Below are 27438 nucleotides of genomic sequence, written 5' to 3'. Positions count from 1 at the left end.
GGGCTCGGTTCGGGTTCGGACAGAAATATGCGGCCCGTGCCGCACTCTAACACACACACACACAAACACACGGAAAACCGGACATTATCATCAGTTTATAAAAAAAACCCAGACGCCCCGGACGGGACGTGAAAAGTGGACATGTCCGGGCAAAAGAGGACGTTTGGTCAGCCTAGCTATTTTTGCCGTCTCTGTCAAGTAGCTGTCCATTAGTCACTCACTCGACAGGAGGAAACAGCACTTCAAAATAAAACCTCTGTGCCAAAAATTCTCTGTACTACAAAATAAAGTGTTTTCTACAAATTTGACACGCTTATGAGTCACTTGCATACCATTCAGAATGGAGCCACTGGTCTGCATCTTGCACTATCATGAGCACAATGTTCTCATCCATGAGTAGATGCATGCTTCCTTCTACAAGACGATATGGTTGGTGTTGTAATTCAGTATAAAGAAAATAGTTCCCACAAGAAACTGCGCACAACAAGGTCAGTGGATTATCTTGATTAACTGGCTCATGATTTCTGGACAGAGACATTGCTGTGTGGTGTTTTGAGCACCACAAGCTGAGTGCCATCTAGTTCCATTATATTCAAGAGAAGGCAGACATCTCTACGGCGGATATCTCCAACACTCGGCAACTCACACCAAAACAATCTAGACTGATAAATAGCACTACAGGTAAGAGGAAAAATATGTATTTTTGATTTGGGGGTGAACTGCCCCTTTAATGCACTTTAACATCTTATATAAAGCATATTAAGTTCCCTTGTTAAATGGTGATGTAAAATAAATCTACGCTAACATGCTCTTAGTGACAATGCAACAAGTTCATATTTGGCAGACATATTGTTTGCTGCCATCTTTGATAAGTACGCTAACTTTTGCTAATTAGCACCAAACTCAGTACAGCTGTGGCTGATAGAAAGAATTTAGTCATACAGTAAACAAACATATTATTCTCTAAAGCCTGAGGGGGATGAGAGTGTCAGCACCACATTTCATGGCAATCCAGAGTCACAGTGCCAGCATGGCTAAAGAATACTGTGCCCATATGTTTTAAGAAATTACTGAGGCTTTTTTGAAAATGAAACCACATATTTATGACCCATTTTTAACAAATGAGCGGGGACGAATGGGCTTGGTAAAGTGTCGAGAGACGAACCAACACACTGTTGTTTGTCTTTTTATGGGATTTGCTGGCATTAAGAGAAATATTGAATGATGCCAGCCTTATCCTTTAAAGACAGACACTTGCTATTTCTTGTCTTCTTTTTGTTTTTGGATCCCCATTAGCTTCACCAGAACACCTGCTTTGGGTTTCTTTGGGTTCGCACGACACGATATACAGTATAAACACATGACAAATCACAAGAAAAGCTTTCATCCTCTACAAAAAGACAAAACAGAGTGCTACAACAATAGCTCAAAGGCAAAGATGTTTTCAGAACAATGATCTAAACACCTGTACTAGACTCTGATATCCGAACCACACACACATAAAGAACATAATACAATAAAACAGCAGTGTTTTTAGCTCCAAAAGTACTGCGAATAACTGAAGTTTTCTAAGGGAAAAACAGAGTGATGCATTCATTTACCTTGGCACGACGTCTGCCTTGATTCAGCTGCTGCAGAAAAACATAAAAGGGAATAAGTTTAATATGTGAAACGAAAGAAAGAACTAAGATTAAAGGAAAGGGGAGATATAAAGAAAGAAAGAGGTAGAGGCATAAAAAGGGCAGATCTTCATTGAGATGGAATTTGCTTTGTCAACATCAACCTGACTAATGGCAGATGGGGAGCTGCCCTGATGAAGCTTCAAGGCCTCCAGATGTCTAACGATTGCACCTTTTCATTTAGTATTCCAAATGTTGTCTTTCATGTTGGGCTGGAACTTTTTTTAAAGGAGGATTCACTTCCATAACAACAGCTCTCTGAGGCTCAGTGGTAGTTTGCCCCGCTGCACCAATAAACATCAATCACAATTCCTTCTCTAGACAGCGCAGCCAGACAGCAATACACATGTAATAGGAGCTTCTCCTGCTGGATATCTCCCAAAACACTCCTTTGGGAGGCTTTGGCGTTCCAAATGGCTCGTGGGCTTTGAACCGCTGCTAACCATCTCTTTATAAAAAAAAAAAAAAGAAAGAAAGGAGGAGTGATTGTGCGTTTGTGGGCGCCAACCTAAACAATTCTCTGTTAAATATTTACCAGTTGTGCCGACTCCATCTCCCATTCTCCACACGTTCACGGTTCTGTCCATGGAGCCGGTTGCAATCCATGGCATGGTGGGAGACAGAGCAACAGCAGTCACGTACCTGCAGGGAGGAGGAAGAGGAACAGCAATATGTGAAGGGTGTGTATGACAGACTAAAATTGGCACAGGAAGAGATCGGCTTTAAAAGTCAGGTTCCCTCTACCCTTAAAAAAATCCAGTCTTAGATCGTACAGTATCTTAAATCCTTTCATGCACTTCAAAGGGCTCTGCTGGTGCCTACCTGCGGTGCCACTTCAATGACTGTCTGGAAAGCAGCGCTGGAGAATATACTATTGCATCACTGCACCCAGTGCTTCTGGGAAAAACTAATCAAGCTAAAATCAAGCGTTTTTTGATGTGAAACACTTGGACTCCTGTTTTTGCCGTTTGTCTGGTAGCTGCAGAGAGGCTAGCGGGAGCAGGGTCGGGTCATTTACCTGTCGTGATGTTTCAGCGTGTGCAGCAGGGTTCCCAGGTTCTGTAAACAAACACAGACAGAACAGGAATGTTTGGCATCTCGTGTTTACAGCTGCTGGGATTTATTGTTTGGAAAGTAGTTAACTGAAGCAGCAAAGCCAAACAAAACAACACTGTATTTTGTGCTTTACTTACCGCATCGTATACTGCAACACTTTTATCCACCGAACTGTTGAATAAATAGAGTCAACTTTATTTGCAGAATCTGCATGTATGCATGCATGATAGAAAAATAATCACATAAAAAATGGAATTCAAATAAAAACACACACATTATTTAAACGTTTCAGTGCAAACAGATCACACATGAACCCTCAGTGTGTTTGAATTAAAGACAGAAACTGCAGAGGGCTGCAAACAGAAGCTCAAACACAACAAAATACACTCCTCCTGTGGCCGACTGAGGGAACAGCAGGAGCAGTGCTCAGCAGTGGCATCTGCTGTTTACAGCACAGAAAAGAAGGAAAAATTTAAACATGGAGGTGGGATTAATTTAAACTTAATTTGTTCCAAATGAGCAAAAGATTTCACAGCACATAATAAAACAAATGACATTACAAAACATACGCCTGACAGGCACGAAAGTCAATATTTAGTCGGCAACACAGGAGGTGTTTATTAGTGTTCCTCACACATGTGAAGACAAGAAGTGATCGGTGTGTGTATGTGTGTGTGTGTGTGTGTGTGTGTGCCTGTGTGTGTGAGTGTCTTACCCTGAGACGACCAGCTCTCCATCAGGGGAGAAGGCACAAGACAGAACTGGAGCTGACTGACTGGTGAGAGTGTGAAGCAGCTTCATGGCATAGGCTGAGGGGTCAACACACACACATACGCACACCCACACACACACACACAAACACACACACACACACACACACACACGCACGCAGGCAAGGTTAGAGTTCAAGTTGAGTTGTGTCTGTTAAGCTATCGACCTCCTGCAATTTGTCCATACATTGACAAAAAGACTTAAAATTCAGTGTCTGAAACTGGCACTGGCACTGGCACTGGCACGCACACACACACACACACACACACACACACACTCACACACACACACTTCAAAGTGCATCACACTCCCCCTGTACTGTACTGAGAACTTTTTGTCAATAACTCTCTTCCCTCTCGCTGGCTTGCAGCTGTGCCACCTGCTGACAGCTGCTTGGAAACAAAAGATTTTATTTTTTTGGCAATAAACCTGAGACATCCACAGCTTAAGACACAAAGACACTTCTGAGCGCAGAGTAATAATTCATGGCGCAATAATCCTCTGTGCCAGAACCAATTGGTCTGTGGCAGCATTTAAATTATCAGCCTGTAAATACACATGTATTAAATTAAACCTCCCTCTTCTCCATTAGAGTAAAAATGCTGTTTTCAGGCTCCGTGGGAAGCTAATTTGTTATTTGCATGCATATTCATGATGCTATGTGAAACACTTGTAATTCTCAGTTAAGGAAAAAAAACAAAAACACATTATTAAACCTGCCAAAATATAACTGAACACTTGAGAAAATAAATTAAATGTGATGTGAGACTTATGCTGCTGGCCGAAAGAAAAAGGCTGCACAACTGACAACATGGAAGATTTGACCCTCAGAGCTGGAATAAGACCATTTCCTCTGGATATGGAGCCATAAAAATATGGGGCTGCTAATACAAAGTAAGCCGGGACAAGAGGAATGTTCCATATAGACGGCAATCCCTGCTTCAAAATTGGCCCCTTGCTTCCCTGAATCATCAGCACTTGAGTCTCTTTCTCATAAAACAGTGGAGGAAAGGTTCAAGCATGCACTCCTCTCGCAAAGACAAGATAAATGCACGTTTCAGGGAGGCGTGCTCGTCCAAAGCTCCTCCACAGTATGGGAAAAATACATTTTAAAGAAATGGAACGAGGATAGACATTGTTCTGCGGCTTTCTACAAGCTGCGCGGAGATGAAAAATCCCCAAGGACCGCAGCGGGTCACCACGCGGGACACAACGCATCCTCCCCAGAAACACCCGTTACCATGGCAACACATCTTAGGAACTAACAACATGGCGTGTTCAAAGACTAACAGAAATACAGTCTGCAGGCTGGTTACACAACCTGTGAACATACACGAAATGTTCTTGTTCTGCCGTCGGTCGTACAAGATATAAATGTCACAGTGGATATACTGTATGCACCTGATTTCCTTCTCCAACTCTTCTCAACACACACGCACACACACATTCACACACTGTCCTCTGCAGCTGCTGTATTTCAGCAGAATGTCTTAAAGTGATCCATTATTAATGAGTCAGTCTGCAGCTGATTTATTCCACACACTAATAAAATTCCTCTATTCTGCAGAGCGATTTCAAGGTTAAAGCAGTCAGCAGGTTCCGTCTCTCTCTCTCATGGGAGATGGAAGGAAAGAGATTTCAGAGGCAGAGAGGGTCAGCCTACCTGCTCCTTCACGCTGGGAGACAATCCGTATTTGCAGCTGGCTGTCCTGTCCGCAGGAGGCCAGTCGAAACTCCACACAGCAGCCATCTGCAGAACAGAAAAACAGCCACATTCCCTCTCTCTGAATGTTCATGCTCGGATGACTTTAATAACAGAAGAAGACAAATATCATCTGATGGGCTGTTTGTGAAGGGTAACAACACATGGCGAGCATCTTTTACCCTGTATGTGGCGTAAATATAGTGTTTGGAGTTATTCTTTTTATTCCCCAAATGTGGCAAAGAACAAACAAAACATTGTACATGCCATTTTGATTAAAGGATAAAATGCAACAGGTTGCTTTTATGTTACTGCTAACTGTGAAGGATTTCAGTTTTATGAATTAGGGAGGAAGAGCCAAAACTTAAATTAGCTATTACTTCAAACGTTTTTTTTTCCTGTTACGAAATAAAGGATTATTTCACATAAAATCATAACTGAAGTGGAATTTTCCCTACTAAAGAAATATTGAAGACTAATCAGGATCCTGCTCTGTTCCGAGATACTAAAACTACTTTGTTATCAGCCTATAATTCTGCAGACTATTTTTATGATTAATCAATACCATCTGGTCTATAAAAGTGAAAACAATGGAAAACAAAATAATCAGTTTCATAGAGCTCATGCTGATGCTTAAATCTCAAGCTCAAATTGCTTGTTTTGTCTGCTCAATGGTCCAAAACCTAAAGATATTCAGTTTACAGTGACTAACAACAGGACAAAAAGCAGTCATAGGTGCTATATCGCAGGCAACTGGACTTGCTTGAGTTTCTTGAAGACTTTTCGCCTCTCATCCAAAAAGCTTCAAGATTCAATTTTAAAGGAGTGGTGCGGAGTCACAGGCTTTAAACTCTGTGTGGATGTGAACCCTTACAGAGTCGTTAAGGTCACAAGTGTGCTGTTAGGGTTAGATGGGTCCAGGTGAGAATGGGTGTTAAGTCGTCTGGGAAGGGATCCCAAGACTGCATTGTAGGTGGGTGATGAATGGTGTCGACACACAAGATGGCCAAAACATCTTCAAGAAACCCCAAGTACAGTAGTTGCCTACGATATAGTACTTATGATTAGCATGCCCTGGATGACTGAGAATCTTCACTGACATGACAAAAAAAGCAAATGTTTGGCTTTTTTTTTGCTTGATAAATCACTTATGACCCACCCTCAGTGTGTGGCGGTGTATTTCTCGGCAGAGACTCTGCCCTCTGCCTGTGGTTTCTTGTTTTCTTTTTATTTTCTGTGTTTGGGACGTTCATGAGCGTGTACCCCCACAGGTAAGGTCAGGACTTTATAAAAAAGGTAGCGACCACAAGCTGCAGGCATCCAAGAGACACAGCGCCGAAAAAATAAAAATATAGTGAGGCGAAAACACCAAACGAGACAGAATCTGTTACTTGCACGGTATACCTTTAAATAAACTATGAAAACATCAACAAACTATCTGCATGTGTAGACACCACAATTGATTGACGAATACACAATTGTAAATTTGATTAAACTGACCCTTTAAACACTCACCAACTTTAATCTGCGGTGCAAAGCTGCAGCAGGTGACTCCCAAGTCGTGGGCGTCCTTCTCAGCGTGCAGCAGGTTGATGTCCGTATCCCACAGTTTGAGGTCTCCGCCGGTGCAGCCGGTCACAAACATCTGGCCACAGGGAGAGAAGCAGCAGGCCACGACACTGGCCTCGCTCACTGCACTGCATCTGGAACAGACAATGTTAGAGTCACAAATTGAGTTGGACTCCTTATAAACAGCAAAGTTTAGCAGAAAGGGTGTGAAATAAACAAGGAGCAGGGCTTGAATTAAAATTTAGCTCATCAAAACTAATTTGGATGAGGTTTAATTAGGGAAACACAGCAGCCCTGAGGGGGCTTGGCAAAGCTGTGATCCTCAGATAAAGACCGCCTTGTTACCATATTTTATCTGTTCTTGTCAATAAGTGCTTGTCTAGCTGGTTCTTCATTAGTCCCATGTGTCCCTCTATTGTTAACCTGCCTTAATGTACCACGAAATGAAGTAACACTATTCTGTCTTTAGGAAGTTGGTTCAGTTAATTCAGGAGGAGGACCAATGTAGGACTAACCCACAAAAGGTCTGAGAAGAGCCAAATGGAGTTACAGATATTTTAAAGGTCCAGTGTGTAGGATTTAGTGGCCTCTAGTGGTGATATTGCCAAACTGAAACTTGCCAAGCATACAGGAGAACTACAGGGGATGACGCGAAAATGCAAATGGCCTGAAAGAGACCATGTTTGATTTGTCCGTTCTGGGCTACTCTGTGGGAGCAGATCCACCCTGTATATAGGAACGGTTAATTCAAAGGTACCGAAAACACAACAATTCTTATTTTCAAGTGATTAGAAACTAGTTATGAATATTATATACAATTTCTGCCAATAGATGCCCCTAAACCTTGAAGGCCAGCTTCTTGACAAAAGAGTTCCAAATAGTGAGGTGAGATTTTCAAACAAATTATCCTTTTTGAATGACTCTTACAATAAAGTGGAATGAGTTAACTCAATTCCCAAGTTGGAGTGAATCCAAAATCCTGCTTCTCTATGGTGCATGCCTAGTGTTGCGCATAAGAACCAGGTTAACTTCCGAGAGTCACTGCTACAGACTCTTGTTCAGCATGCACTCCCCGAGCCAAAGAACGAGTGAGATCTGCTACTCAGCAACAGACTTACGTGTAGCGAGCTTACCCAGTAGCAAAAAGTGCACCCACTGAGCCAAAGAGGTATTCACTAGCCCGAACACACACTGAGAGCCAGGTTAACTCTCTCTAAGTTTTTTTTTTTTTTTTTTTTTTTTTAAGTGTGAAAGGGGGAGAGAGAAGGGGAGTGACATGCAGCAAAGGGCCACAGGCCGGAGCCGAACCCGGACCGCCGCGGCAACAGCCCTGCACATGGGGCGCCCACTCCACCACTAAGCCACCGACGCCCCAACTCTCTCTAAGTTAACTCGTTCATAAGCCACACCTACTGAGTTTAAGAACAAGAATTGATTCAGACAGAAATCCCAAAGGTACGTTTGTAATGGCTGTTATACTTGTGTGTATATGATTGTGACATGTTACAGAGCTGTTTTATTCATTAGACTTAAAAAGCTAAGAGAACCTGTGGAACATAGTGAAGGTGAACCAAAAGAGCTCCAATCACAAGCTCCAAATGAACACAAAATGATCTGCCAAAGTTTCGTTCTTTGTGTTTTTATCTGTGCTCCTCTGACTGGTTTGAAGTGGGCTGTGTTGAAATAATCATTCAGTGCATCAATCAGAATATTTCAATGCACGAATCAGGCTGGTGTAGGATGACTTCATTTGCTGATGAAGGCCTTAAAATGAGTCAGATTAGAATTTTTGTTTGTCAGATTCCCAAGTTCAAGAATTAATTTTCAAGCTCAAGTTATGGGATTGTTTGCTCAAGTGTCCAGAGAGACTGTCAGTCGAGAGTGATCCAACAGCTATTTGATGAATTTTTTCAATCAAAAGTACCAAACATGCTAATAAAAAACGACGACTGACCAGCTCACTCAGTGTAAAAGTCCATTGTAAAGGCAGGCGGTCCAAAAGTGCATCCAGGCACTCTAACTGTAGTTAACTATTCTACGCCAAGGTCCGCTGTCCCACGCTCCAAACTTAAGCTCAGGGGTGATCATGCCTTTGCTGTGTCTGCCTCCAAACTGTGGGACAGCATCCTCCTCCCAATCAATACCTACTTTTAATCATTAGCGTTTGAGTCCCCATGATGTGGTTCTCCCTGAAATGTGCCTTGTGTTGCCTCTCATGTATATGTTTTTAGCATTGCATTCCTTTTGTACAGCGTGAGTTGTTTTCAAATGTGCTTTATAAATAAATTTGAGTTCAGTTAAAAATCCTTTATTGATACATGAATAACCGATGAGTTTTGATTAGAGTCTTCATCAGGGTCTGTAGTCAAAACTTGTTGGTTATTCATGTATTAATAAAGAATTTTTAACTATTAGTCAGAGTGCCTTTTATCTTTAAGTGACTCTTTGCCCCATCCTTGAAGCACACCTGATTTTTTTTTTTTACAACTACACAGAGCCTTGACCCCGTGCGGCACTCCCTATTTTTTCTTCATTACCAAACATGCCTGTTCCAGATTCTCACATGTGAGGACTGGATGAATTTATGTTGTAGTAAAGTGATTCTGGTCAGATAAAACAAGCAATTTAAAGCTGTGACCTTGGGCTCTGAGAAATATAAATGACATTTTTCACCAGTTTCTGACAATTTATGCACTAAATCAAGAAGTTTGTGAGTGTTCAGCTCTAAATAATGACTAACCAAGACTTGCTGTGACAATTGCTTACAGACAGCAGTCATGAATATTTATGGAGAAATACTTGAGGCAGGAGCTTTAAAATGTCACTTTAAGGCTGGAGGTAATCAGGAAACTGGCCCCTGATGTGCAGCATTAACAGCTGACGTCTGTGTCACATTGTACCTGCGTAATGTCTTGGAGGGGAGGTCCCAGAGGGCCACGGTGCCATCGCAGGCCCCTGCCAGCACCAGGGAGGAGTCTGGCGCCACGGCGCACACTCGGAGCGGGCTGCGGGCCGGGTGTTGCAGCACCGCGGTCACCTCACCTGTCTCCGAGTTCCACACGATGGTGGCTCCGTCCGTGGAGCAGCTGAGCAGGTAGCTGCCACATGAGCTGAAGCAGCAGCAGTGAACCCCGTAGCCGTGGCCCGAGAGAGGAGAGAAGGGGAGCTCCGTGAAGTCAGCTGTGTTGTACACACGGAGGGTTTTATCACCGGAGCCGGTGGCGAGCAGAGATGAGGAGAAGGCACAGCAGCTGACCTCGTCTGTGTGCTGCTGGAGAGTGCGAAGTATTGACACCATCTTGTGACAGACGTGTGTTGGCTCTGACGGAGGAGCGGTTCACTCACAAGGTGGCGCAAAATGCTCAAATATCCGCCTGTGAAACGACAAGAGGAGAGTTGGTGGAGAGGTGACACACACCTGATGGGAAGCTGCGCACACTGACAGCTGTCTGTCCAAAGGTCCCTTCAAATACACCAGAGACTCCTTCACACAGCACTTCCTCCTCCCGCACAAAGTCTGTTTGTCTCACACAACTGTTATCAGTCATGTGACGCAGCTGGTTGCACAGTGGTCATAGTCCATTTTTTACCATATTTGCATGACATTATTTAAAAAGATATTCCACAGTAAAAGTCCAAAAGTGAAGGCATAACTAAATTATTATTAGATAAATTCAAAAGTATACTCATGACGCAAAACTGCTCTTTTCAGTACCTGCAAATGGTTTTGATTTGGTTTGTTTGTGTCCTCGGTTCGGTTTGGTTTGTTTGTGTGTTTAGGGCTGTTTGTTGGTGTTTTTGTTTCGGTTTGGTTTGTTTGTGTTTTTGGTTTGTAAGTGTTCTTGGTTTGGTTTGTTGGTGTTTTTGGTTAGGTTTGGTTTGTTGGTGTTTTTGGTTCAGTTTATTTTTTCGCTTTGGCTTGTTTATGTTTGGTTTATTTGTGTTTTTGGTTTGTTTTTGGTTAGATTTGTTGGTGTTTTCAGTGTGATTTCTTTGTATTTTTGATTCAGTTTATGTGTGTTTTTAGTTTTTGTTTTCGGTTTGGTTTGTTGTTGTTTTCAGTTTGTTTGTGTATTTTGGTTCAGTGTGTTAGTATTTTCAGTTCAGTTTCTTAAAGTTCAGTTTGTCCGTTTCTCAGCAGGATTATGGAAAAACTACGGGCCCAGTTTTCATGAAACTTGGTGGAGGGCAGTAACACGAGCCAAGAAAGAACCCGTTAAATTTTGGAAAGATCCACATCTCAGGCAGATACAAAATCTATTTTTCCACTTTTGTTGACATTGTTAGACATTTGGCCTTGGTTAAAGTCTGCGCTCTCTGAGTGCCCTTCTAGTTTTCATATTTAGGCCTATTATTGACACATACAATGTGAAAACAGCATTTTTTTTGTTGTAGCTGGTCGAGATGGAGCTTTTTTCCCTTAAGTATCAAGCAGCAAAATATGGGCGTACAAATACCCCAAACTTGTGCTTAAGCACAGTACTTGGGTAAATGTATTTCGTTACATTCCGCTGGTACTTGATATAATCAAACAATGCATTCGCTTGATTTCATTTTACTTAAGTGTTAAATCAAGATCAACCATGTAAAATGTTTCAAATAAGTCGAATGATTCAAATATTGCAAGATGATTATTGTCGGGGTTGGGATGTGTGAAAGAACCATAATTCATCCCCCCATGACCCAAGAGATGGGAGCCAATCAGAGTCTGGATCACATTCCAGAACACCGTCAATCTCACTGATGATATCATGAACTCACGGAGTCTGTGTGGATTTAATCTGTAAAACAGCAGAAGCAGTGGCGCCAAAACTACAATTAAATCAGTTCATAGCAAGAAACCATGGATTAACAGAACAACCCTGAAACATGGACAATTAAAAAGCAGCAGCCTAAAATGTGAGGAGAGACAAAGTACTATATAACAGTGAACAAGCTGAAGGAGGTAATGGGGTTGTATTTCACCAGAGTAATATCTTGTATCATTTAATTTCACAGATAAATAATTAATTTTTTTCTGAATAACAAGTGAAGATAGTGAGGGCCTAAGTGTTATTTTTGAAAAACAGGTTTATTTTATCTGTGCCACACACCCACTATTCAAAAATAATATTCCCACAAAAGTTGCTACTCATTTCACAATATTCATAATAAAATACAGTTACTTCAAGTCTTCTGACTTCAGCTGTCTGGAGATGCCTCCGCTGGAGCGTGACACTGTCTGACTCCCGGCTGGATTAAAGCCCAGTGCAGGTTTCACGTCTGTCCGCGGGATGTCTGACAAGACTCTGGCTGAAGGAAATGCTTGGGAGATGAAACACACTATATGCACCACATCAATTCTTTTCAGAGGAGAAGCTCTACATTTTGTGTAAGGGTTTCCTACAGTATATTGTGCAGGACACACATACAGTACACACACTGAAAATAGAAAGAAAAACACACTCCTCCATACACTGTTGAGAGGTCAGAGGTCAGGCACTACAATACTGAGGAGACCACAGTGTTTTGAGTGGATTTTCAGCACAGGCAAAGTACAGTATAAGACATATGAAGTGCTACAATCATCCTTATGCATGAGCAATATTTTAACAAGACTGTACTGTATGTACACTCTATACATGTTAGAAATAGGTAAATAGTGACAGTGATACCTCCTTGTATTTTACATAAATAACTCGCAGGTGAACAGAAGCACTGCTGGCGCCTTATAGTCAAAAAGCTGTAAACAATTTTTTTTTTTTGATTGGCTTGTTCAATAGTCCATAAAACAATCTTGACATTTTTTTTAAAGCTGTGTGCCATTTCTTGCTTTTTCTTAGAAAAGACTGACTGTAACATAAATACTTGAGAAAATAAATACACACACATACACTAAAGTACTGATGATAAAAAAGCCAAAGGCCTATCTACCGTGGAAATCTTCCATTCCCAAATACAATATTGAGTCCGTGAGTCAGTGCTTTCTGATAAAGAAAACGGTATTGCACTTTGATTAATCCAAACAAGTGTGTTTTCTCAGCAGGAGAATTTGTCCTTTCACATTGCACGTCAATGTTTTTAGAACTTGTTTTATTGATTTAGTGTCTCGGGTGAAGAGAAGGCCTCCGACACCAAAGATGAAGTCTGATATGTAGAGAGGAGCATTCAAAGTCCACACTTGATTCTGTTTTTACTCCAGCAGTTCAGTCCATCGTTTGTCGAAAAATCTCCTCATGCTGTGGCCGGCTCGTCCGATTTCTGAATCGTCTTCGTTGAATTTTTCACAGTTATCGAAAACCAGGTTCACGTCTACGATGAAACTCTCCAGATTCAAGTACCTGGAATTGTTAGAAAAGGTTTTTAGTTTTTATTTACATGCAGCATCCAAACGGAAAAAAGGAAAGTATGATAAATGTATTTATTGTACATGAACATGAAACACATACACAAATCAACTTAAAGGTATGCTATGCAGGAATTGTCGGCTGTTGTTTGTAAACAGGCGGCACGGTGGAGCAGCCATTAGCATTGTCACCTCACAGCAAGAGAGGAGAAGTGTGGAGTTTGCATGTTCTCCCCGTGTCAGCGTGGGTTCTCTCCAGGTACTCCAGCTTCCTCCCACAGTCCAAAGACATGCAGGTTAACTGGTGACTCTAAGTTGACCGTAGGGGCGAATTTGAGTGTGAGTGGTTGTCTGTCTCTGTGTGTCAGCCCTGTGATAGTCTGGTGACCTGTCCAGGGTGTACCTCTCGTCTCGCCTAATGTTAGCTGAGATAGGCTCCAGCCCCCCCGCAATCCCTAACAGGAAAAGCGCCACACACTTTTAGTGGGCCGTAAGTGATAACTGAGAGGACTTTCTTTCTGTATGAATCTATAAGTAGTTTCTTTTTTTTTAAGGAAAACTCTGCATAGTATTTGCCTTTAGAAACCAACACAAACATACTGGTTGTTGGTGAGCTTTTCTCTGATGGTGGAGAAGTCCATGGGCTTTTTGATGACCTTCCTGTAACCAGGGACGGCTTTCTGGTTGACGGGCGTGAGGAAGGGCCAAGCGTCCTGATGGGCCTCCAGCTCAGCCAGCAGCACTCTGGAGGGAGCAAGTGAAAATATCATTTAATAGAAGTTTAATATAGTTTCACCAGTGAGAGAAACATATTCTGAAACTTCGATTATGTATGATAAAGTGGATATTTTCGTCGTCATAAGTTCATGACTGCATGAAGATCACTGTTGATGTTTTTGTTTTTTCCTAACGATGAGAAGACAGAGTAAATGCTGCTGTGCCTGCAGTGGATATGCGTTCATGCGTACCGGCACATTGCGAGCGCATTTGTGTTGTTGTCTTTGGCCGTCTTGGCTTTTTTCCCGCATGAGACAGGGCTGTCATGGCTGGCCTGGGCGCTGGGCGGGCTGTCGTCTCCTTTCCTCTTCTTGAACTCCTTGGTACCTTTCTTTGGCACGCTGGTGCTGCTGGCAGCCTCCTCTTTGATGAGCTCTCCTACCACAGATGGCTTACTGTTTCGTTTTACCTCGCTGCCTTTCTTCCCTCCTCCAGCTGTTCGGCTCTGTTGCTTCCTACTCCGGGGGGATTGTCCACTCTCCTGAATGACAGAACACACAGCAGACTGGTGAAGAGGCACACAGAACATATCATATTCAAGTCCATTAACTGGATGTGTACATGTGATACGGATATGTTATCATTTTGGTGATTAGATCTACTCTAATGGTGGAATAAACTCTCAGGGCATGCTGCCGTACCTTCGCTACACAGGTGGGACAATACCAGTCGCCGTCAGGTACTGTAGTGATCTTGGGTTTGTGGCAGTAAGTGTGGCAGCCTTTGTCACAGCCATCACAGAGTAAGAGCAGTTCTTCGTTATCTCCTTTCTGACAGAGCTGGCAGTGCTGGAAACACCAGATAGAAGTAGTTGTGAATTCAAACTGAGATTCATCACAATGAAAACTAGTGATTTATGCAATTCTGTGTGGCCAGCCATACTGAATGATACTGATTGTGCTATTGTCTATGAAGATAGATTTGTTTCAATATTATCTTTGTGAACGGATCAGCGATCGGTGTGTAAATGAGTAATCTGTGAATATATAACACTTTTCACACAAAAATACTTTGCAAATACATAAAACAGATCTACACAAATAAATAACACACAAAAAAAATCTGGGAATACATAAAATTAATTTCCAAATCAACAAAAAGCATTTGTGAATCTCTTCCTAACATTTATAACTTTCAAACAGGCATTTGTGAAATCCAGTTTTTATTTGAGAATCTCAATTCTACGCTTCAGAAAAACATTTCTCACACATAGTGTTTTAAGTCAAACTTAACGCCAGTCCAAACAAAAATCCTCTTGTATCACTCGACCATTTTCAGCTACCACGTGACCACCTGCTGATGATGTCAGGTCTGCATTTCAAAGTAGGAGCAAGTAGTCTCTCTATATGCCAAGACAAAATTAAATATTCAGCTATAAGTAACAAGCATTCATTATTTTATTATGTTAATGTTTTTTGTTCTATGTATATGTTATCTGGCATATTTATTTCTGTTTGAGTATGAACGACATGAATGTGAAACTTTCAGTTTCACTAAGTGGTTGGCTTGTGCTGCTTCAGTACATTGTTTTAGGCTGTGTTAAGTGTTGTAACATAGTGACAAGTCACAACACCCTAATTATCTGATATAGTTGTTGCCTGGTAATGATGTATTGTAAACTGATGCTGCAAACACACCTTTCCTTTTTTCACCTTTTGCCGAAAACAAACTTAATTTGAGGAATGTAAGCTGTGCACATTTATTGGGCTATGTTTGCTTTTAAAATGGATAAGAGGCCATGCCTTAAAAGATATACTACGCAGGTTTTTCTCTAAAAAAAATGTAGGGACTCAGAACAGAACTAATCCCTCTCAATTGTTACTTACAACTCACTCGAAGTGTGTGCTGAGATATTTTTCAGCAGAGACTCTGCCCTCTGCCTGTATTTTCTTATTTTCTGTGTTCAGAATATTTATGGGCGTGTACCCCCACAGTGCTCAGGTGAGCTGGGGAATCTATAAAAAGATAGCAACCAGTTGCCAGACTGCAAGCAGCAAGCCTTTAGGAGACACAGCACCCAAACAACACAAATACAGTGAGGTGAAACACCAAGAGAGTGTATCTGAGGTTGTTTTTTTCTTTCACTCCTGTTGGCGAGCATGTAAACAAACAGTAACAGACAATCCTGCAGAGTAAACCTTTAAAAATCAATCTTCATAAAGTGGAACGTCCTTAGCGAGGGCTATAAATTGACGCTTACAATTATGTATAATTAAACAATATAAACAAATGTGTGATTAGATGAGAGACAGAGTGTCACTAACCACTTTCATGATGGATCGTTCCCAGGCAATGGATTTCTGTAGCTGCTGAATGCAGAGTGACAGCTGAGCAGAACTGCGGACTTCACCGAGGGCTTTACGCCACATCCTCATCCCAGGTGCCACCTCCTCCTCGCTGCTTTGGGGTCACAGAAAGTGAGACTGCAGCATAACTGTACAGCAACCACACATACAGTCTGCAACATGATCACTCTGATGCTAACAGCCGTTAAAAAGAGACACTTGTTTAAGAGACAGCCTGCTGTGAGGTTAACAATCTCTAGAATAAAGTGTTGGATGAACCACCCCTTCACCATCAACACCAGAGGGATGGTGCTGGAGCATTTACAGTGACATTATCCAGTTTGATCTGAAAGGTTGTACTTAAAAGGGGCTCTTCTCTCCAGGTACCTGCGCTCAATGTTCCTCTCCAGCTCTGCCAGCCTGATGACAGCTATATCAAGGGGATTGTCGGGCCGCCGCACCACCGTTCCAGAGAGTTCCTCCTGGCTGGTTTCTCTCTGTCCTTTCTTCTCTGGAGCGGGGGAAAAGGAGAGCTTGTGCTCATGATAAACCAGATCCTCCCTCTCTGACTGGGGCTCGGGATGCATCCATCCCTGAGGGAGACATTGTCACATTTGATGACACAGTAATTACTATAAAGACAAAGTGAGGACACAGGACAAGGACAAGCATGTCTTGGATAATGACTAATGAAAATGAATTTGGATTAAAAACACTGGTGTATTATCTGTATGAGCATCACGAAGATGAAAGAGTAGGATGCTCATCTGTCTGTACCTTGACCTGCAGGCTGGCAGAGATGACTTTCCTCTCCAGAGCCTCGACACGCTGCAGCAGGCTGATGTCCACCTCCATCGCCTGCTCCTCAACACACCAACTCTCCACTGTCTCCTCGCTCATCTCCTGCTTCTCCAGCTCTGACACATCAAACGCTGCCACCACAGATGCACACACAATTACAAACAACCGTTTATGGACCGCAACCTTACAATATTCAATGTAATGTGTGCTACAAAAGGTCCAATAGGGACAGTATTTTTATATCACTGCATGTCTGTTGTACTGTAGTGTTGTCAGCATACAAAAATTTCTAAATTTGAGCTTGAAAAATATTGATATTTGCTACTATTTTTGATACTACAGGGAAAAAGTGACAAAACATGACATTAACAATGAAAGAGAGGATGAAAATGCAGATGGTATTGGTGTAACCAAACTACGGAAAATGAGTATTAAAACCGTTTCAGATATTCTGAATCAATAAATCGGTATTTTTTTTTTAAACACTGGTGTGTTGACTTCTGCCATAGAGAGCGCAGAGGAAATGTGGACCAACCATCTTTGCTGTTTGCACAGAGCTGGGTCGTATACTCCATATGTTTCTGGATCTGTTTCTGCAAGGCCTTCTCTCTGATGCCTCGGCTATGAAGGGCCTTGACCAGACTGTGCAGCTCCTCCGTGTCTGCCACCCTCCACCAGCCACACAGCATCTCTGCCAACACACATGCACAAATTTAAAAACTATTGTCACCCAATTGTTTAATTTTTAGCATCCTAGAGAAGTAGTATAACTGAATGACAGTCTTTTCTTTAGTCCAGCATGTTTGGCAGTGAGCCATTCTTACCCTCGGGGATAGGCTGGGGACTAGGGTAGTCCTGGGTCTTGGCCACTTCCACAGCAGGGAACGATGCACAATCGGGCTTGTCACTCAGGGGCTCTGGGGTCTCGCTCTTGTTGACAGAGTTGTTATTTGCCAGAGAGATGGCCCTGCTGGCATCATCTTCTGCATGCTGGGAGGCCAGATCCAACACGGGGAGTAGAGAAGCACCAGAGGAGGGCAGGCTGGGACTTGGTGCTGCGCCGGACACATCGCACCTCGTCAGCCTGCTTTGATGAATGCCAGACTTGACTTGCTGAGGGGAAAAACACACAAAATACACATACTTTAATTATGATCAGACATTACTTCCACATGCATAATGTAGAAGAGTCCAACTTGTGTTCTAAAAAAGCACAGCGTGATCTGAAATAATTGTGACTGAGATTACTGTCATCAACCGACCTGAAGGACAGACGGCTGCAGGTTATTGATCCCAGCAGGAGCGCTGGAACTGGCTGAAGCCCGGGGATTAGGGGAGAGGGAGGAGGGGGATTTGGTGCTGATGGTCTGAAGTGGAGAGGAGGAGGCTGGAGGGCTGGAGCCGGAGGTGAAGGAGGACTCATCGCAAGGAGAGCGAGGCAAGAGGCTAAACCACTGGTTGCTCTTTTCCATCAGTATTTTGGAGAGCTGGTCCTCATGAAGGACAGACTGAGGGCCGCAGGTAATCCAGGGACTACTTCTGAGCTGTGGCGCACTAAGCAGAGATGGCACTGAAGTATCTGATTTATCTATCAGTCCCTGCTGATTAGTGGCTGTCTGAGAGGCGGGACATGAGGGATGAGTAGTAGGGACTTTAGCAGAGTGACTGTTGTGAGAATTGATGTCTGAATCTTGAGCCATTTTGGCTACTTCAAGGAGTTTGCTGAGCTTGGAGAAGGAGCCGGGTTTCTGGAGGAAGAGATTGAGACTGTCTTTGTCCTGCTGGCTCTCCGGTGTGGTTGTATCGCCGTCTGTGCTCTGCGCTGGGCTGGAGACCACTGGTGTCTTTGCTTCTTCCTGCTGCTCTTCTTTTACCCTGATCACCTGGGCAGTCCTCTTTCTTTTCTTCTCTTTCTCCACCTCTTCATGACCTGAGTAACATGAAAAGGTAATGTCAGCCAGAGTCCTGTATGGGTCTGATTTCTAAGAACCTCTCTCAAAGCAAAGCTGCAATGTGCAATACAGCACCCACCCTGCCACCTGCACATATGAAAATCAGTTCTATAACCCAACATGACCTACCAACACAAGATCTGCAAACCAACCCCAAACTGCAAATCCATTAATAACCATGCACTGTTCGAATAATACCAACAGGCAGCAAGTTTAAAGTGATCATTTTGGGGCATTTTATACATGTCAAACTAAGAAAAAATATTTTAGAATGAACATAATTCAGTACAAGTACAATTTAAATAAATATTTTTTGCTTAATAATATTGAGCAGCACATCTCCAAGGGTTAATGTGCCTGTTAGTAACACATCTGATGGAAGGGTCTCTCATATTCTAGCTGGCGCAAAAGACACACAAACACACCACAAAGTCTGCAGTCAGAGGATTAAAATGTAAAAACATCAAATTAAATTATTTTTAGTATCATTTTATTTTAATATATTTATTATCCAACACCCACAATCTGACCCGTATGTTCTTCTTGTACCAAGAACCAAAACTGGAAATAAAATTTAGACAAAAAGACACCCCGAATCACCTTTTTTGCATGTGACCTGATACATCTTATAATTATTATTATTGTTTTTTATCTGTCTGTGAGTACAATACCATCCACGATCGATTAACAAGTGGACAATCTCCCCTCTCTCTACCCCTCCCGTACCTGTTCAATCTGCTACTGCGGCTGAGGCGAAAGCAGTTAGTTAGTTCAGATTTAGGGGTAAACAGGAAGTGGGAAACACCTATCGATGGTAAAAGTCTTTGAAACAACACTGGCAGGTAATGCCAGCTCTTTCCACTGGTTACCACAAATATATTTTAGACCTGTTGGAAACACTGTGTGAACATGGTGAATAAAGTGAACAATCAGAGTTATCAGTTTTGGTTCGCACCTTCACCGCTTTCCATGCCCTCCACAAAGATGCCACTACAGTGCGGAAGGACCCAGTATCGTCTCTTGTAGCGATCCTGTCCAATCGTCATGGAGCGCAGAGAGTGAGACGAGTCGAATAACTTCTGTCTGATCTGAATCTGTTGCTGAAGAGACAGAGAGCGCTGAACTATGAGGTATTACATTCATTGATGAGCTAATCCTGAGAAGAAAATGTCTCACAGGGTTGACTTTACCTTGTATGTTTTCTCGATCTGTTTCTCCAGCTCCTCCATGCTGGCTGAGTGTACACTGTCATCCTAGATGAAAAGAACTCATTAGTGTGAGGCCCATGGACTGGCTGACATTTACTATAACAAACACTGATTTAAGCCGCTGGCTCCTCATGCTGTCACTGACCTCCTCTTCACATATCTCAGCTTTCTTCCCCTTCTTCCCCCCCGATTCTTCTTCCTCATCGTCGTCGTCGTCTCCTTGGTCTTCACTGTCGTCATCCTCGTCCTCCTCCTCCTCACTGTCCCCATCTTTCCTTTTGCCTTTGTTTCTGGCAGTGGGGATGACAAATGTGTGGCTGTCTTCTCCCCCCACACTGCTGTCTCTCTTCCCGGTCTTCTTGGCGTGAATGCTCCTCAGTCTTTAAAGACAAAAACAGACTGTTAGCTTGTACGCATTCATTAGCAAATTAAGACTTTATAGTTTCAGTATGACTATCTCATTTACTAAGACAACATGTTAGTGTTTGCACAGAATCTTCCAATAACAGTTTAGATGAAGTATATACTCACTTGCGAAGTTTTCCCTCCACGACCCACTTATCCTTCCTCAGGTTGGTCATGTGATCTATGTTTTTGTCGATCTCACTGCGAAGTATCAAACAATATTGACACAGATGTTTCTGTGGCCTTTTTTGTGTAACAAAAATAGCATGGTGCCTCTGCACCACGCTGCAGTGTGCACCAGATGTATTTCAAAGTGTTACCAGTACTACTGAAAAATTGATGACACTTGGTTTGATGCAACATTGTGAAACTGTCCATCAGACCTGATTTGTCTTATTCCTTTTGGTACTTCTGTTATCCCATTAAAATTGAAGCCTGCATTAATAAAACACGGCAATAGTTTCTAGTCTCATGCAGATATTAAATGTTTGCTGCAGGCACATAAGGAACACTGATTTACTTTAGTACAATAGTACAATACTAGTACAATACTGCCCCACAAAACTGAGAGTTAACTTAATTTCATAAATTGCAAAGTCAAAGACAAAATAATGTCAGAAGGAGGCGAGAAGCTCACCTGATCACAGCCTTACTGCAGCAGAGCTCATTAACCAGGAACGCGAGCATGGAGGCCTTCTGTGACGGGCTGTGGGCCTGAAACGCCTTGGTCCTGAGGCTGAGGGCCAGAGCAGCCAGCTCTGTCTGCTCGCAGTGAGCCTCCATGTAGATCTGAAGGATCTCAGACACGTTGTCCCGGTTGATCCCCACATTGGTCAGGTGGTCCCCCAAGGCGGTTTTATTCTGATAGAAACAATGTGTTTAAGAAACAGAGTTTAGTGGTGTCAAACAAACAAATGCTTTTCTTTAACCAGTTAAGTCAAAACCAGAATATCTTTTCATAAACTGTAAGACATGACAGCAGCACATGGGTGAAGAGTACAGCCCATAGAAGCACAATGGGGATCTAGTAAGACACTGTCCTTTTGAGCAACTCTGGGATGTGTCTGGGACACATCTAGGACGTGCACATTATTATGACACATGACATTTAAGTATATAGTCTTGCTATCTTTTGTCCCTGAACACAGCCTCTTAATACAAAGTGATGTAATAATACAATTATCATGTTAAGACATCATCACACCCTACAGCATGGACAAATGGCCTTGGGGAATAAACGGAAATTATGGTTTAAACTTCATAGGTGTACCAATAGCTCTTAATACTGATACCACTGTAAAGAGACTCTTCCTCTATCTGCACAGAACCTGAATAATAATGCTGAAAATCCTAACGTCTGCTCAATTAATGAGCTGGTAAGAGACGATCCACTGCCAACATTTCCTTCTATTAATTATCTTACACTGTCACAGCAGTCAGTTCTTTCTTAAACATATACTTTGCAAGATTGTCCTAAAAAAACAATGTATAGACTGCCTGTATTTTCTTATTTTCTGTGTTAATGATGTTTATGGGCGTGTACCCCCACAGCGCTCAGGTGGGGTCGGGGCTTTTATAAAAGGTAGCAACCAGATGCCAGACCATAACCAGCTGGAATCCAAGAGACACTGCCGAAACAACGCAAATATAGCAAGGTGAAACATCGAACAGGAGTGAGTCTGGGGTTGGGTTACTTTCACTTTTGCTGGCTAGTGTGTTCACAAACAGTACCTGACATAGTATACTTTTAAATATCTTAAATAAATTAAAAACTCTGCTTTCAAGAAATTCACATCTATTGCTGCATTAGTTTCAGAAAGAGTTAAAATCAATCACTGAAACAGCGTGAAATGATATTTGTATAATAGCTACATCTGAATCAATACATTTTGGGGGCACATAGCAGGTATACGCTTGTTTTTGTATGCAAGTGTGTGCATACACATGTAAATTACAATACAGGAATCATTTCAAATTCAACAACAGACTCTCACCTTGTGACCTGCAGGTATGCCAGGATCACACACAGCTGCGGAGAGCATGCTCACCAGCAGGTCCTGCACCTTGCCCATACTGTCCCCAGTGTTGAGCAACCCCTCCTGAAGGTCACTTAGACTGAGCATGTTTGGGTTTATGTCTAACCTCAGGACCTTCCCAAAGCTGCGCAGAAACTGCAGCACCATCAGGCAGTCGGAGAAAGTACTCCCTGGTAAGACCAGACCAGGGATGCGGGACAACTCTGGAAGTGGCTGGAGAGGAATAAAAACAATAAACAATTTGTGAAAGAATCCACATTAAGACAGTAATAAAATCCGCATGTATAAATAAGTGTTAAAAAAATCTTTAAGACCAAATTAAATATATTTTTCAGCTATCTTACAGAGCTGATATTGCTTGTTTCAGACTACCGGTAGTTTGTCTATGAAATCCTTTTAAAGAAATCTCTGACCGCAGTATGTGATCACAAACACTCTGGTTGGTGTTATAGCACCAGTGGCCACTTGGTGGCAGTGTTTTTAACCTACACCTGCTCTCTGTTTAATCAATTCCAGATGCTTTCAGTGATATTACACATCTATTTTGGTAGATCTGATAGTAAAACAATAAAACCATAAATTCATCAAAAGCATTTCTAATCTTCATGCCTATAGCTCCTACAGTGATTATACTGATTGATTTCCATGTCGAAAAAATCCCTGTGCTGTAGGAAAATCCAATCTTTTCCACACATCTACTCCACAGATGGAGAATATCCACGGTGACATACGTGCATGAACTCTCATTTTTATCTGCCAGCAGCGCCACAGTGTGTGAATACCTTATGATCTGCTAAACACATGTCTTCATTTGGTTTCTTTAGCTCTTTTGCTTTTTCCAGCTCCAGTCTTCTGAGCTCCAGTTTCCTCTCCTTGTTTAACCGTTTCTCGTCCTTTTTCTCTTTCTTCAGACGCTCCTTCTCCTACAGCCAAGACAAAGTGTTACTGACACTCCTGCAGACTAATGAGCTCAGAATTGCTCACAATTACAGAGGATGGAAAACACAAACTATGGCCTTAATTACCGCAGTGTTGAATCGTCAAAAAATATACATTACCAAGGGGAAAAAACACAAACAATAAAACAGTGTAGCAGAACACAGCAGCAGGAATGACCAGACACACAGGGATGTAAGCAGATCAGGTGTTACCCACCTCCGCCTTCTTACGGGCCTCTACAGCCTTCATGAGCATCATGTGCTGCCTGCGTCTTTCCCTCTCCTGGCAGAGCACAGACACACAGTTTCTTTTCTATTCAAGAGCTCATATATGCAATAATCAATCTGAATCCCAATACATGCACAGTAGAAGAAACACAGATCACAAGCATCACACAATCAAAATGTTGCACATTGCACCGCAGTTAAAAAAAAAACAACAACAACAACAACAACAAAAAACATAGTTAAAGCAACTACAAGGAACTTTGATTTTGTGTTGATTTTGGCGGAAAATGTGGACAAAAGCGACAGTGTTTCCATGGGCACCTCTGCCTTGTGTCGTGCATGTGTTTTGGAAGCAGGTGAAAGAAAGATGCAACTTGTTTTTACACTATTTTCCTTTTTTAAACACAGCTGTTTGCAAGATGCATAGTGATGACGTGATGTATCTATTTGTGGCTGTGTAAGATTAATAACTAACATAAAAATGGTGAAGCAAAGTAAACTTATTTTAGCCACCAACATAAATTCATACAGGTATATTGATGTAAAAGCTTGTCTTGCAATGTTAGTCACAAGTGAAATAGACATTATATCTAAGTAGTTGAAGGAGGACTAATTCAGGATCGTTTTTGAAATCCTTTCCACTCCTGTAATTCTCTCCATCTGTTGAATGACCAACCAAGGTTGCCTCATGCTTTGCCTGTGCTCTATCACTGTCCCTTTCAGTCTTTTTTTTCTTAATTGATCAATCCCTCTCTTTTTCTCTTTGCTGATTCTGCCCCTCTATCAGCATTAACCACAAAATAAACCATCAAAAAGAAAATTCTCTACAGAAAAATCTCCTCCTGCTTCCCTTTAAGTGGTTCATGTGCAACTCACTGAGAAACTTTACCTGGAAAAATGTAAACATTTGCTCTTAGGATCAGCACCTTCGAACTGTTTCGTTTAATTTTGCAGGGAAACAGACCCGGTGATAGGCATTAAAGAACTATTTCACTGCAGGAGAGGGGTGAGAGGTGTGAGAAATAGGCAATGCAGCAACAGAATATTGGTTTATATTTAAACTTTGCTGCCTGATTTTACAATTTGATCTGAGTTTGGTCTGAGTTTGAAAAGGAGACAGAGAGGGGCGGGTCTCTCTCGATCCCATTCTATACTGTGTGGTGGTTGGCATACAAAAATGTGGAAGTAAGTAAGATGAAGGCAGTTTACTACACTTAATTTAGACATACTACTCAAACTGTTATGATACAAAGCCAGTTGAAAAATCTGCAAAGTATCCTTTTAAGAATAACTATATACAGAGGGTCTCGTTTGCTTATGTAGATAATGTAATGGCATCAGTATTAAAATGCGACTGTTTCATAACCAGTTAAAAACTCCTTGTAGCTGCCTTAAACCAAATGGAATACAATGACAGATGTAAAGCCACACTGCAGGTAGCGATGCACACACAAAGCATAAGCTCAAAGTCACAAACAGCCATTATTAATCTGAGCATGTCGGCAAGACGGCAGACTGAAAGATACAGGCCAAGAGGTTTAGATCTATAAGCAGCAAATATTAAGTGTCACAGGGACAAGCAAAGCACAGAATTTATAATCGACTGATGGACAAAGTCGTGTGAAACTATCCTGGGAAATAAATTTAAATGATTACTGCATATTCTAACTGTGGTGTCCATCTGTGCCATCATTGCCTCCCTTAAAGTCCAGATATACTTAGTGAGAATAATGAAGCAAATAACCAGCAATGAATTAACATTTAAATCTCAAATGAGGAAAAATGTTGTTTCCATTAACTCAGTGGTGCAAATCACTGTCAAGAATACAAACTGCATATTGATTTTCCTCAGTTGATAGAATGAATTAGAAAGCTGGCTTAAATGCTTTAGAGTAAAAGGATTTTGAGCACCTAAATTTAATCAATCCAAAACAAAAACAAAGTAATATGGAGATGGTGTTCTTTCAGACTATCAGAGTGCTTTGCATCCTGTTATATTTCTGTGGAGTAAAGGTGTTTTTGACTGCGCTGGCCAGATAATGGATGTGTTTTCTCTGAGAGACAAACAGCGTAGATGTATGCAGTGCACTGTTGTGGAAAAGCCATGCAGAGGGATGTAGTATGACTGCAGCCAATGCTACACTTTACGCATTGCTATGATGGCAACCATTTATCACAACACGTTCACAATATGTTGTTAAATGTACAGAAACAAACATACCCATACCATATCTAGTCTATGCCTCTCCAACTCCTGGGAGAAAGAGTTGGCAAAGTATTAAGAAATAGAAAATCATACAGGAAAATCAGTGCAAGAAAAATCCAACCTTTGAGAAGCTCCAATAAAAAATACACCCAAGAGAACCGCAAAGCATAATTTGACAGGATTTATTGTACAACACAATTTCATTAGGCTAATGAAAATCATCATTAGTTAGAGACCATCTCCAAGACTTTCATTAACACCGAGTAAGAATGGTTTTGGTAAAATGTGGTTGTGGATTAAAAAACAAACCTACCTGGTGCTTCAGTATGACAGCTTGCAGTCTTCGCATCTCCTTCTCCTTCAAGAAAAGAAAAAAGATGTCAATTAGAAACCACAACATATACACAAAAATTTACAATGGAACAAAAACATGCAGCAGACAAGCAATGGCAAAAGACTGTGAGTCAAGGACATGAGGGATACTTGTGGCAGCTGAAATCAAGTTTTAGGCAGTCAAAAACAGAATGTATTTCAGCAGCCTGGGGCGGCTTTAAAACAATTAAATGGAAGTGAAGGGTTTTACTTGCTGCTTTTGCACTGCTGAGCACTTTGCATCTGTCCGCTCTATGCACTTAGCATTTCTGCAGGAGCGCCCTGATCCCCTCGAGTTAAAAAAACTTCCAACTCAGAGCAGAAAAGCACCCAGCGTCATTGTTTTTTTTCCTCTTTTGTCTGATCCAATCAATTAATTAATTTTACAGTGCTTTCTGGCAGAAAGCCCTCTAGGCCAGGCATGTCCAAAGTCCAGCCCAAAAGCCAACTGTGGCCCACGGAGCAGCTTTAACTGGCCCGCAGCTTGTCTTAGCAAGATGACTTTACATTTCTTCCGTTCACGTCACAATGGCAGAACTATCATACAGTTTGTAGACAGGCACCAAGTAGGAACCACACAGGTGGAACTTATGTGTTTTCATAAGCACATAGTACACAAGCAAACAAATATTACCTAGCAGCAGATATTTTCAGGAGCCGTGGAAGGTTGAATACTTTTTCAGTGAAATATAAAACAGCTGTGATTGTCTGATTTGTATGTGATTAAAAAAAAAAAAAAAAAAATCCATATGATGTGAGAATTAACTGGTCGCCAGATATTTTCACATTATCTAATCTGGCCCCCCTTCAAAAAAGATTGGACACCCCTGCTCCAGGCAAACTTTTTCCACGTGCCAACAAGTTTCATGTACCCACACAGATCTCCAACGAGCTGTTTGGGAAGAGCCTCTCACCCTCTTCTAGAGCCAGAGCAAGTGCCCTCCGCCTGTCCATGTTTTATGCGGATGTTTAGTCACGAGGTAAGTAACTAACTATTAACAAACTAAGATCTGTGAGTTTACCTCACAGCAAAGATTAGCCCAAGGACCTTAAACTGTAAAAATAATGGACGTAGCTACTATGACGTCACCCATTGGTTTGTGGACTCTTGTTCTGAGTTCGGCATTA

General features: G+C 41.9%; 2 protein-coding genes across 10 annotated transcripts in view; both read right to left on the bottom strand.

The window, feature by feature from the left end:
* Positions 1–10381, bottom strand: part of LOC126392640 (WD repeat, SAM and U-box domain-containing protein 1-like) — a 29228-nt gene extending 18847 nt beyond the window's left edge. Inside the window, exons 1-8 of the mRNA XM_050048130.1 lie at positions 9678–10381; positions 6724–6911; positions 5170–5256; positions 3451–3544; positions 2873–2906; positions 2698–2738; positions 2215–2321; positions 1602–1631 (exon numbers count right to left, since the gene is read on the bottom strand). Coding sequence (XP_049904087.1) covers positions 1602–1631; positions 2215–2321; positions 2698–2738; positions 2873–2906; positions 3451–3544; positions 5170–5256; positions 6724–6911; positions 9678–10075 — 979 coding nt within the window. The 5' untranslated portion in view covers positions 10076–10381. The remainder of the gene's footprint in view (positions 1–1601; positions 1632–2214; positions 2322–2697; positions 2739–2872; positions 2907–3450; positions 3545–5169; positions 5257–6723; positions 6912–9677) is intronic.
* A 1448-nt stretch (positions 10382–11829) lies between these two features.
* LOC126392918 (bromodomain adjacent to zinc finger domain protein 2B) overlaps positions 11830–27438 on the bottom strand; it is a 62813-nt gene continuing 47204 nt past the window's right edge. For 5 of the 9 annotated variants that reach the window (XM_050048659.1, XM_050048666.1, XM_050048668.1 and 2 more), the window contains 20 exons: positions 26252–26296; positions 25954–25986; positions 23722–23787; positions 23349–23489; positions 22525–22779; positions 21168–21391; positions 20657–20731; positions 20271–20505; positions 20108–20170; positions 19873–20017; positions 18228–18895; positions 17790–18078; positions 17501–17656; positions 16942–17096; positions 16552–16757; positions 16144–16279; positions 14521–14667; positions 14071–14360; positions 13703–13846; positions 11830–13097 (listed from right to left, as the gene is read on the bottom strand). In XM_050048659.1, coding sequence (XP_049904616.1) covers positions 12950–13097; positions 13703–13846; positions 14071–14360; positions 14521–14667; positions 16144–16279; positions 16552–16757; positions 16942–17096; positions 17501–17656; positions 17790–18078; positions 18228–18895; positions 19873–20017; positions 20108–20170; positions 20271–20505; positions 20657–20731; positions 21168–21391; positions 22525–22779; positions 23349–23489; positions 23722–23787; positions 25954–25986; positions 26252–26296 — 3621 coding nt within the window. In that variant the 3' untranslated portion in view covers positions 11830–12949. The remainder of the gene's footprint in view (positions 13098–13702; positions 13847–14070; positions 14361–14520; positions 14668–16143; positions 16280–16551; positions 16758–16941; positions 17097–17500; positions 17657–17789; positions 18079–18227; positions 18896–19872; positions 20018–20107; positions 20171–20270; positions 20506–20656; positions 20732–21167; positions 21392–22524; positions 22780–23348; positions 23490–23721; positions 23788–25953; positions 25987–26251; positions 26297–27438) is intronic. The other 4 variants (XM_050048665.1, XM_050048667.1, XM_050048662.1 and 1 more) reach the window with 3 other exon arrangements.

This window comes from Epinephelus moara, chromosome 7 (genome assembly GCF_006386435.1).
Source record: "Epinephelus moara isolate mb chromosome 7, YSFRI_EMoa_1.0, whole genome shotgun sequence".
In the NCBI taxonomy this organism is placed as follows: domain Eukaryota; kingdom Metazoa; phylum Chordata; class Actinopteri; order Perciformes; family Serranidae; genus Epinephelus; species Epinephelus moara.
Note: the sequence above shows the minus strand (reverse complement) of the source record. Positions and strands in the feature narration are given on the sequence as shown.